This window comes from Bos javanicus, chromosome 14, assembly GCF_032452875.1.
Source record: "Bos javanicus breed banteng chromosome 14, ARS-OSU_banteng_1.0, whole genome shotgun sequence".
Classification (NCBI taxonomy): Eukaryota; Metazoa; Chordata; class Mammalia; order Artiodactyla; family Bovidae; genus Bos; species Bos javanicus.
In genome coordinates, this window is record NC_083881.1 from 16130447 (window position 1) to 16142541 (window position 12095).

The 12095-nt window shown below is 42.3% G+C and overlaps 1 protein-coding gene across 1 annotated transcript in view; it reads right to left on the minus strand.

The window, feature by feature from the left end:
* FER1L6 (fer-1 like family member 6) overlaps positions 1-12095 on the minus strand; it is a 174220-nt gene that overhangs the window by 109635 nt on the left and 52490 nt on the right. Inside the window, exons 6-10 of the mRNA XM_061438664.1 lie at positions 9164-9226; positions 7213-7291; positions 5444-5600; positions 4685-4871; positions 3271-3463 (exon numbers count right to left, since the gene is read on the minus strand). Coding sequence (XP_061294648.1) covers positions 3271-3463; positions 4685-4871; positions 5444-5600; positions 7213-7291; positions 9164-9226 — 679 coding nt within the window. The remainder of the gene's footprint in view (positions 1-3270; positions 3464-4684; positions 4872-5443; positions 5601-7212; positions 7292-9163; positions 9227-12095) is intronic.

Genomic DNA, 12095 nt, shown 5'->3' on the forward strand with positions numbered 1-12095 from the left:
TGGGGAGTTCCCTGGTGGCCTCCTGGTTGGGATTCTGGGCTTTTGCTGCCATGGTCCAGGTTCAATCCCTGGTTGGGAAACTGAGATCCCACAAGTCATGAGGCTCGGTCAAAAAACAAAACAAAACAGGACATCCCAGACTTACCTGGTGATACGGTGGATAGGAATCCACCTTGCAATGCAGGGGACACTGGTTCGATCCCTGGTCTGGGAAGATTCCACATGCCACAGAACAACTGAGCCCATGCACCACAACCTTTGAGCCCACGTGCTATTGTGCTATAACACAATGTGCCTAGAGCCTGTGCTCAGCCAAGAGAAGCCACTGCAATGAGAAGCCCATGCACCGCAACTACAGAATAGCCCCTGCTCTCCAAAACTAGAGAAAAGCCCATGCATGGTAACCAAAAATAGAATAAAATTAAAGAAAGAAAGACATGCTACCACAATTGGCATTTTGCTATGTTTCTTTCTAGTCATTCTTCCATGTATATGTTTAGACTTGTCCATAATTTCAGCAAGACTATGCTGACATGCATTTTCATTCATCAAACTTTTATGGACTCCTAACACGTGCCAGGCATCATTTTAGAGACGAAACATGGAGCCCAATGGAGATTAAATCAGATACAAACATGAAACAAATATTCACATTACAAATGCTATGAAGGAGCTATATCTTGTGCTGCAAGGACAAAAAACAGGCTGCTGTGGCATGAAGAGGAATCAGGCAGAGAGAGGAGGGTTCTGGGCAGAGGAGAGAGCATATGGCATTGGAAAGGAGCTTGGAGGCAGAAGGAACTGGAAGAGAAAGCCAGTGCGGCTGGAGTCCAGAGAGGGAGCGGGTGAGAAGAATGTGGAGAAGCGAGTGGGTCTGTCTTTATCCTAGAGATTATGGGACTATTCTAGAGGAGGTTGAGGAAGGATGTGACCTACTCAGATGTGTGTTTTTAAATTCACTCTGGCTGCCATGTGAAGGGTTATAAGAATGGATGTGAGCACACTGGTTCAAGGACTCCTTCAACATTAAAATTCAAGACATGGATAGCCTGGACCAGTGTGATGGTAGTGGAGATTGAGAGAAGTAAATGTTCTGAAATGTGCTCTCAACGTAGAACTGACAAGACCTGGTGATTTTAACTTACTCTTGGCATACATTGTTTCCTTTCTTGATCCATAGCATCTGGGAAAATGTAAGTGTCTATGCAAACATCTCTTTGGCAACTGACTGTTCCTTTTGTTTTCTTTTCTGCAGCATGTAGGATCTTCATTCCTGGACCAGGGATCGAACCTGGGACCCCTGCAGTGGAAGCTCGGAGTCTTAATCGCTGGACCTCCAGGGAAATTCCCAGAATGTTCCATTTTGACTGGCAGTACAGGATGGTGGCCCTGAGCTTGACTTCCTGGGTTCAGATCTCAAGTCTCAGCTCTGCCATTTTCAAGCTGTGTGACCTTGGAGAAGTCTTTTAACTTTCTGATGCCTCAGTATCCTCAACTGTAAAATGGGGATGCTAATAGTACCTATCTCAGGATTATCTATTGGGATAATCTAATCTATCAGGATTAGAAGAGATAATATTAAGTGCTTCACTGAAGTCTTTAGGAAATGCTCTAAAATATTAGCTGTTACTCTTAATAAGTGATTGTGTGCTAAATCTCTTCAGTCGTGTCCAACTTTTTGTGGCCCTATGGACTGTAGCCCTCCAGGCTCCTCTGTCCAAGAGATTTTCCAGGCAAGAATACTGGAGTGGGTTGCCAAAACCTCCTCCAGGAGATCTTCCTGACCTAGGAATCAATATGTATCATAATTTGCTTAACAATTCTTGTTGACAAAAAGTTGCCATATGCTTTATTGTTATCAATAATTCTAATACCTGAAAGCTTCCTCTCTCCATCCCCTCACCCACTGCCCTATTCCTCCATGGACTAGATTCTATCCTGCCTTTAATAAATTCTATGAAGTAGTGCTATTGTTTTAAAAGAGGTAGGAAGATTCTATAACCCATGATATCTACTTTTTACTATCGCTATACATCTCCCCAAACCCCACAGAGTGACTCTGAAAAGTTGTGGGTAAAACACGTCTTTGCCTGGTTGAGAAATCCTATAGATGGGCAGAATGTGCTTTCTCCATAAAGCAACCTGGGGCAAACATTTCCACAACATGGAAAGTTAAATGGTATATATTTATTAAGGCCTTTCTATGATGACACTCTTGTGCAGGGAACAAAAATGTGTAAAAGTTGTTCTCTGCATAAGCCAAGCCTTTTACAGTATAATGTGTATACACACATATCCACAAATACATACATTAATTAACATAAATTTGTAGTGCAGAGAAAGATTCTCTTGAGATTTAAATAAAGGGAAGGTGGGTTGGGATATGTAGAGAATTATCAGCTATTAATTTAGATTTTGCTAATACAGTAAGTCCCCTACATATGAACATGTAAGTTGCAAACTTTCAAAAAGTTGCAAATGTGTGCCAACCCTTGTATGCCAGCTGTTGTACTGTACTACTGTACTTTTCAAGGCACTGTACAGTAAGATTAAAAATGTTTTTTTTTTGTGTTTGTTTTTTATGTATGTATGATGTGCAGGAAAAGTATTATAAACCTATTATAGTACAGTACTGTGTAGTTGATTGTGTTAGCTGGGTATTTAGGCTAACTTTTTGGACTTACCAACAGACTGGACTTATGAACACACACTTGGAATGGAACTCATTTGTATGTAGAGGAATTACTGTGAAGAGCTTTACCCAGGGTGAAAATTCTTTGGATTGACTCAGTGAATTAGCTGGGACTTTCCATTCTTGCCCTGGCTCTCTGCAGTCAGCTCATGCTCTTGAGTTTCCATCAGTAGTTGAGGGAACCGTATTTTTTGAACCATTTAAACACAGTAAAACCATTCTAAGCTTGTGAGCCATACAGAGATACATGGTAGTTCAGATCTGGTCCATGGACCACAGTTTGCCAACCTCTGATCCAATCTAAAGTCTTCATTTTCCAGTTAGGAAGCATAAAGCCCAGAGAAAGCGAGTGACTTCCTCAAGAACACACAGCAGTGTTCCTGGAAGACCTGGGACAGGGAACAAGCCTCATGGTTCCTAGAGTCTGGCTCTGTCCACTACCCTAAACCAACCCAAGCCACAGACTACGCAGAGACGGAAAGTACCTAACACATCGTCTGCTCCTCTGGCTTTGAAGATGAGGCTCTAAATGAATCATTTCGAGACCCTACCTTGAAGTCAGACATGTGAGGCCTTACCTTTATCTCCATCCTGTTCATTGGAGATCTTCTTCAAGTCAATGAAGTGGGTTGCCAGCACTATATCATTCATGCTGCCTTCATCCCACACCTGGATTTTTACCCTCCGACACAACGGAGGGAACATTTCCTTGAAGATCACCTGTTCATGCCACACGGGATCTGCACAGTTCTTCTGCACTGTGGTTCGCCCCTAAACACAAAGCCAGGAGGATGTGAACCACTGAAGGAAATGAAAGAGGCCTTTGACCAACTAAAGAAAACTCTTCACACCAGCTGGAGATATAAAGTAAGTTGCCAAATTAATGAACCTGTTTCCACAAGGCACCCATGAAAATCAGTTACATCCCATGAACATAACCAGTGTCCTGCTCTGTGCCAGACACCATGCTGGGCATCTGGGACAAAAGGAGGGTTGTCACAGGTCCTCCCCCAGAAAGTTCTCATCATCACACTGGGTTGAGGTGAAACTGACACCTGTGTTATTAAGGCATTCCATGCATTTCCGGGAAGACAGCAGATACAATTAGACCCTGAGTTTGTGTCATAAAAGTAGGACCAGGGATTTCCCTGGTGGTCCAGTGGCTAAAACTCCATGCTCCTGATGCAGGGAGTCTGGGTTCGATCCCTGGTCAGGGAACTAGATCCCACATGCTGCAACTGAAAGAGCCTGTGTGCCACAATGAAGATGAACCATCTCACGTGCCTCAATGAAGACCCAGTGCAACCAAATAAATAAATATCTTTTAAAATTAGGACCTGGTACAAATCCCTTCCCCAGTCTAGACCTCAGTTTCCTCATCATACAATGGAGGTGATATCCTATTTGCGGGTTATATATGTCCTATATATGCCAATGGGACCCAAGACAAAAGTAGTCCAAGGTTCACCCTGCCAAAGGGAGGAGCTGGGTAGAGACACGTGTGTTGGCTGAAGCTTCCGAGTCCAACTAAACAGGATTAAGCTCTGACCATGTGCCCAGGCCCTGGCACTTCCAATGGCTCTTGAGCAGGGAACAGCTGGACACAAGGATGTCCAGGCTTACATATGATAAGGACAAGCTGGGTAGATTGTGGAGCAGATTGAAGGGGAGGTGGTAATTCTCTGGGAATTGAGGACTGGCCAATAGCTCAGAGAAGGAGCCAGAGGTGAGGAAGGAGGCCTGCCTGCCTGGGTCCTGAATGGTGGTTCCCTCCGCCAGTTTTTCTCCATGAACCTTCCAGGAAGGTGAAGGTGAGAGGAAGTAGGTGACTCTCCCCTACTTTCCTGCCACGTGCAAGGCCTTCTGGCAACAAGCCTTCTCTCTCCAGGCATGTGTTGATTTTGATTTTAATGTCCTTTACCCAGCGATGTCCTGGGGTAAAGAGCAGAATTCCGGCCCAGGTCTGCCGGGATCGCAACAATGGACACTCACCGTCTGCCCAGCGAAGGAGACCTCCACGAAGGGATCCACGAGGTCCTTACTGTCACCCACAAATGCTTTGGTGACATTCGCCATGATGCTGGAGTTCACCTTGGGCAACCCTTCGGCTTTGTAGAGTCTCACGTAGAACCTGGCCCAGGGCCTCTCTGATGGAAACCCTTGAGGGATCAAGAGGTTCCTTGAGGGGGACAAAAATGAAACATAAAAGAACTGTTTCACTTGAAAGAATAGAAAGAAGAGGAAGAGGCAATTTGGAGGCAGAAAGGAGCATCCTGATACAGGAGAAAATATCAGGATGCATCACTAAAATGAGTTTTCTTCCTGGCGTGAATGACAGCGCAGGGCATGAATAGAATGAATGTGATAAACTGGTTCAGGTTCCAGAATTACAGAATAAACACCTAAAAGAGGTGCATTAAACCTTTCCATTTCATAAGCCAGTGGCTGAAATTATTCTCCCTTCAAAGAAAAATCAGCTCAGTTCAGATCCATAGGATAAGCTTGGGAATAGCTTATCCATTGTGGGTTGGTATAGGAAGACAGGCTGTTCTTGTTCTAGAAGCTGCCCTCCCAAAGGATAGTGGTGCCTTTGGTAGGACATCTCATGGCGCCCCTGACAGAGCAGAGTCTGGGGGGACAGGCCTCTTTAACTTGGCAGTTCTCAAGAACCCGTAAGGAAGGGGAGAGGGGAAAGACACGGAAATGGGACATGTCATTTCTCTTGCACGGTCCTCCATGGGCCTGTCTCACTTTTCTATTTGCTCCTCGGCATCGGAGGTTTTGGGGTTGGGCTTTAAGACATCTCCTTTTCCAGTCACGCTGATGTCACACTTCAGGTACCCCTTCGTGCCAGTCCTGATGTCACCAGGATCCGTGAGCAGGGCCCACTTGTCACAGAACTGATGACCTGCAAGACATCCCGACAGCTCAGATACCCTGCACAGATGCACCCAGATGCTCCACCCACTTCCTTCCAACACAAACCTCCCCACCCTCTGCTCCCCAGGAGGGGCTCGCTCATCACAGTTAATTCCAAGTCTCATGCTACCCCTCTCTCCTCCTTCCCCTCCTCTCCTCTCTCCCCAACCACTTCTCCATCTTTTTCCCCAACCTGCCACAGGGATTTGGGAAGCCCTTAACCAAGTGGAAAATGCCTGGACTAGAGTCTAGTTTTGACCGGAGAGAAGGACATGAATGCAGTGTAGAAGCCATGCCTGAGGGCCTTCCCTGGGGGTCCAGTGGCTAAGACTCTGTGCTTGCACTGCAGGGACCACTGGGTGGGAAACTAGCATCCCTTATGCTGCACGGTGTAGCCAAAACAGAAGAAGCCACACGTAATTCCACAGGCCACAAGTGCCACTCATGGATCTTTTTTCTTGGCCTACACAGTGAGCCCAAACTTCAAAGGCTCTCACAAAATCTAGACTTTAAGCTTATCTTTAAAAAAAAAAACACCTGTTAGATCTGGCAGTACATAGTCCACATTGCCACACGGTGGCAGGTAGGAAAGGAGCTGAGTAGATGCTATTCCTTCCATGGCGCTATGTGCCCCGCCTCCATCCCCCCAGCCTCCCTCATTTCCCACGGCGTTAAACCCAGTCCACTGCACTCAGTGATGCCCACTGCCTGGCCCCGGTGGTCATGTGAGTTGGAATCACTGTTGAAGAGAAAGAAGCTTTGATTATAAGATTTATGTTTGCTATTGGTTCTGTTACTGATTAACTCTTGACCTTGGACAATCTGCCTAGCACCTCCGAAAAATCAGGGATAATAGTAATAATTACAGTAAACCCATGTGTGACTTATCATAGTCATTATTTTGTGCTAGATCCTATGAAGTGCTTATGCATATATGCTTATGTATATATTCACTTACATATATATTTACTTAATCCTCCAACAACTCTATAGGAGTTGCTATCATATCCCAATTTTTACAAATAAGGAAATTGTAGCACAGACAAGTCAAGTTATTAACAAAAGGTTGCACAGCTAAGAAAGAACAGAGTAGAATTTGAAGCCAGGCAAATCTGGCCCCAGAGTCCACCTTCTTAACTTCCACATTTCCTTCTTGTGTCTCACAGCAATAAATTGGACAGACTTTGGGAAAATATTTTTTAAAACTGCTCAGAAGTATTCCTGGATTGGGAAGATCCCCTGGAGGAGGGCGTGGCAACCCACTCCATGGACAGAGGAGCCTGGCAGACAACAATCTATGGGGTCGCAAAGAGCTGGACATGACTGAACGACTAAGCACACAGCCTATGGACACATAAGACAGCTTTATCATTAGATTGAAAACTTGGAAGAAGAGATCCAAGAGTTACACACAGTTATACCACTTTGCTTAACTGATGCTCAATGTATTGAATGAATGGATAAGTGGATAAAGGGATAACTGAATTGACTCCTATGTACTGAATGAATGGATAAGTGGATAAAGGGATAAATGAATTGACTCCTAGGTGTCAGAAGAAGAGAAGAAGAGCAAGAGAGACTGGGAGGCAAATTTTTCTCACCAGGTTGGTTGTACACGGTCCCCAGGTCCACTTTGAAGGAGCCGATCAGTACACTTCCTATCAGCTTGTGGTGAAAGACCTGGGAGAGACGGAGCAGTGAGTCTGGCAACATTAGATTTCTCTTTGAGGCTAAATCTGCGAAAAGGGCTCAAGACAAACCCATCAAAGAGGATTCTAGGCCTTGAACCTTGTCTGGCCTTCACTCTTATCTGGGGCACACTGACATTTGGTTATCGAACCTCAGGGATGGCTGTAAGGGTGGGCAAAGAATCACAGCTTTACCTCACCCTCTAGCAGGATTTTAGCTAAATGTCCTTTCAGGGACACCCATCAAATCTCACCACCAAAAGGTTTTTGTTTTTTGTTTGTTTGTAGCCAAAATTAACTCTAGAGTAGCCCAATATTCAAATCTACCTCTGCGTTTAGAAACTCTACCCAACCTTTTTTTTTTTTTTTTTGCCTTTGTCATGGGGTCTTAGCTGTGGCACGCAGGATCTTCCTTGCACCATGAGGGATCTTCTGTTGTAGCACAGGGGCTCTACAGTTGTGGCACATAGGCTCAGTAATTGCAGCACTCAGACTTAGTAGCTCCACAGCATATGGGATCTTAGTTCCCTGACCAGGCATCAAACCCATGTCCCCTGTATTGCAAGGTAGATTCTTAACCACTAGGCCACCAGGGAAGTCCCAACTCTACCCATCTTTAAATGCCGAGAGCAAACGTTGCCTCCTTCCAACAGCCCTGCCTGATCCTTCACAACTGAACATGTTCCCTTTCTCTCCTAAAATCTCACAATGCTTTGCTCACAACTTTCCCATTCCTACTGTCTTGAGAAGTTTTGGACATGTACAGTAGGCAGGACAAAAGAGGCTGTCATCCTCAATATTTTGTCTGATAAGTCAGTAGACTGCTGGCTGTTTACAGCAGAACATTTTTCATTCTAAATGCAATTAAGATAAAAAAGTTCTACACGAAGCTGGCAGAGCTGGGCCTGGGTCCAGAAGCCACAAAACTCCTGAAGAATCAGGACTAGTTTAACCTTTAACCCAGAAAAGAGAAAACTGAGGGTGTGGATGAAGGTTGATAGTAACTCAGGTGCCTTCCACTCTTGAAAATACTGCCATCTTAAAGCAGGTAAGGATACCTTTGCAGTTCTCAAGCTGCAGGAAGAGAGATTTCAGCTTACTATAAGGATAATTTTTATAACAGAACTCTCCAGCAATGGAATGGGCCTCTCTAGAAGTACTGACCTCCCCATCACTGGATATAATCAAGTAGTACCCAAGAACCCCATGTCATATGTCATGGAAGTGGCGGAGAAGTATTCTTGTACTGGCTGGAAGTTGAACTACGTGGCCTCTGAGCTTCCTTCTAACAATAAAATTCTATGAGATCCTTGATTCAAGGACAGTTTTCTACCTTCTTCTTCCAAGTTAGAGAAACAGAGATAGGCAATACCAGCTTTGATCCTCTGCTAAAAATCCACTTGCCCCACAGAGAGTCATGACCCTTGTCTATGATGCTGCATAAAACCTAACTATTAACTGTTCCTCTGAACTCTACACAGTCCCCTCAGAGCCTGCAATAAAGCTGATCCCACAAACAGGTGGTTGTCTGAGTGATGCAATGAGACAACATCTGGGCAATGTCCCAGGTCCCGAAATATCTTCTCATCACCTGTCAGCATGCCTGAAATTCACATGTAAAGAATGTTTGGCACCTGGTGACTTCTCATTCTTCAAGAGTCACATTCTTTAAGTACCCCCAAGCAAGATTCCACTATTACCTAAACCTTAATGCAGAACTTATGTATAATATAATATAATATAATATAATATAATATAATATAGATTGAGTGGGTGAAGAAGATAGGCAAGGAAGTCTTCAAGACTTTCCAAAGCCTAGAATCTCTCCCACCTCCATCACCATCACCACCAATGATATACTTACTGAGATTTTGATGATCTTGTCAAAAAGATGCAATTGGGGCCCAATGAAGTCGAAGACAAAGTACTGTAAAACAAAGTTCATTCTGCATGTAAGAACTTTCATGTAAGAACTCTGTTCTTCAATACTTCTAATTCTGCATTGTTCTAATGAATTGCTGCAAGGTTCCCAATGGCATAACTCTATCATCAGTTAATTGACTTGTTTAATTTGTTTGATTTGTTTTCACTGAAACTTGTTTAATGTTTTCTTTTTTTTCAAATAGGAAAAAAAAAAACACCAATTACATCTTTTCACAATATATACGTAAGCTTTCCTCTAAAATGGACATGAGAATTGGAATTATTGGATCATAGCTTGTGTGCATGTAAATTTTTAGTAGCTAGCATAATTTTTTTCCAAAGGTGCTAAAACATTTTACATTCCCACTGGCAGCATATGAAAATAGCCATTTCTCCATTCCCTTGCTAACCCCTGAATTGTCGGTTTTCTTATATATTCATTTTTATTGCTTATATATAATGATGACTGAAAATATATCTCATTGTGGTTTTAATTTAGAGTAAACTTGATTAAAATTTCATTTTCTTGGGATTTTTCAGCTTCAAACATCCTTGTGAAATTCCCAAGACTGACCAGGAAAATAATAAAAAGAAATTATGGGGAAGGAAGATTTCTAATTTGAAAAAAGTGATTGAATTTTAGAGTTGAAGAAAATATATAGAGTAGTTTCCATATTCTACATATAAAGATTGAAAGTGAGAAAATTTAAAAGACACGCCTGGAGTCATACAGCTAGTTATTGCTGAGCCAGGGACCAAAGTTAAGTTCCCCTAAAGTTATCATAAAAGGAATTCAAGTGCTAGATGTTTCACCATTGGAATTTTGTCAAGTTCCCGAAGTGAGGTAGGATGCTCCTCATGCAGAAAGCTGGAGTAGTGCTTTGTTACAGCCTGTGTGTTTTAAGGACTGAAGGTGGAAGCCGAGTCAGAACTAGGAAGTTGTTTCTTGGATTGTTTGGTATTTGAGCTGCAAGACGGAGGAATGACACCAAGACATTAGAGCTGAACAGGACAGCAGTGGGAAAGGGAGAAGGGGTCACCAACAGCTTGCTTTTAAAGGCAGAACAGAAAAGCCAAAACATGGAAGGAAAACCAAAGATGTCATCAAACACTAGAATAAGAGACCTTCAAAATGGCAGTCCTGCAGTATCAATGAAAAGCTACATTAAGGTTATATTATGTTCAGTGTCTCCTGGTTAAGAGAACAGGAAGCTATGTATAACATTTCAGGAAATTTTTCATATATATGTTCAAACTTTTCAAGAGTTTTGGTGTTCAGAAAATCTTTTCTGTGCAAAACTCATTTGCGTGAAGTTCTTCATTCTCTGGTATATGAGCTGCTGTGGCTTCCTTTGGACCAGTAAATTAGTTCTAAAATGTATTGCCTTCCACTGAGTTTCACATGTTTCAGACTCAACTGTCTCACAGAGGGTCCCTGGACCTCTGAAGCCACACACATTTTTCTAGCTGGGAAAGATTCCCCAGCCTCTACTAACTGATTCCTTCAACATCTGATGAACTTCAGGCTTGAAAATTAGAGTCCAAGTCTGTAACAAAGATTTTTAATTCAGCTTTTGTTTTCACTTGATTTCCCAATGATTACGTTTAGCCCAATGGAATGTCACTTAGATGCAAGACTTGTTTGCATAAAGCAAATACTTATTCTCATTAACAAGTCTGTAGAGTTTTGCAGTTTTAAAGCACTTCCACACACGTTATTTCATATCGCATTCACGCTGAAAGATGTTATGGAGGTGGGGAGAAGAACAGGAAGGAGAAGACTGCCACTTTAACTCATGGTAAAAGGCTGTAAGGCAGGAGTGATAAAGAGGAAAGGAGTTAACAGCTCAAAGGTTCTGGAGGCGGGGAGTAGAACAGGAAGGAGACATTGCCACTCTAATAGTTTTAGTTAACAGCTCAAATGGGATTTGGGAATTTTCTGTTGATTTTATTATGCATACTCCCCCGACTTCCTTTTCAATTTCCACTCTCAATAAAAAATTAATTAAGAGTTGACTGCACTTTTTGACAATTCATGGTGTTGAAGTGTCTGGGAGGAACAAGCACTCTTGCACATAGTTGGAATGTAAATCATTACCTCTTTGGAGGGCAATGTGGTGATATCAAAATTTAAACACATACACTCTTCACCCCAATTATGCCATTTAAATATCATTATAAGTAGTATCCAAAGGCTGAAAAAAATTTTAATATCCATCAATGAGAGACTGACTGGTTTAGTAAATTATAATAAGTACATGCAATGGAAAACTCTACAGCAAAGAAGGGAAAATAAGGTTGAACTAGATGTCTTGATACAGACTAATCTCCAGGATACATCATTTTGTGAAAAGCCCAAGGTCCAGGACAGTCTGTGTAGAACACTACCATTTGGCTCCAATATTTGTTCACATTCTTATGCACACCTGGAATATTTCTGGAAAGATACACAAAAGCCTGGTGAGAAAGTCTGCCTCCAGGGAGGAGGACTTAGAGATCAAAAATCAGGGGAAACACATATACTGTATATATTTTCTCATAAATCATTTTATACTTTTTGCATCTTTGACAGTTTTTAAAAACTGTGTAATCTTTTTATTTAGAAATGAGAAATTAGTGTGTATAAACTTAGAAGATCTATGTCTCTCTTTGATGTTTTCCTTTACAATTTTTATGCTGCTTAGAAAAATACCACTGCTTTACTTTCCAAATCAGTATGACTATGTCAAAATTAATAATTAAATTTTCAGTGTTTCTGCTCTGCAAATGAATGTTTATCTTCTTACTAGCCAACACATTTATTGAATATATACTCAGAACTTATGATGGATGAAGATGAGTTTATAAGAAATTGGTACAACCAATATGGAAAA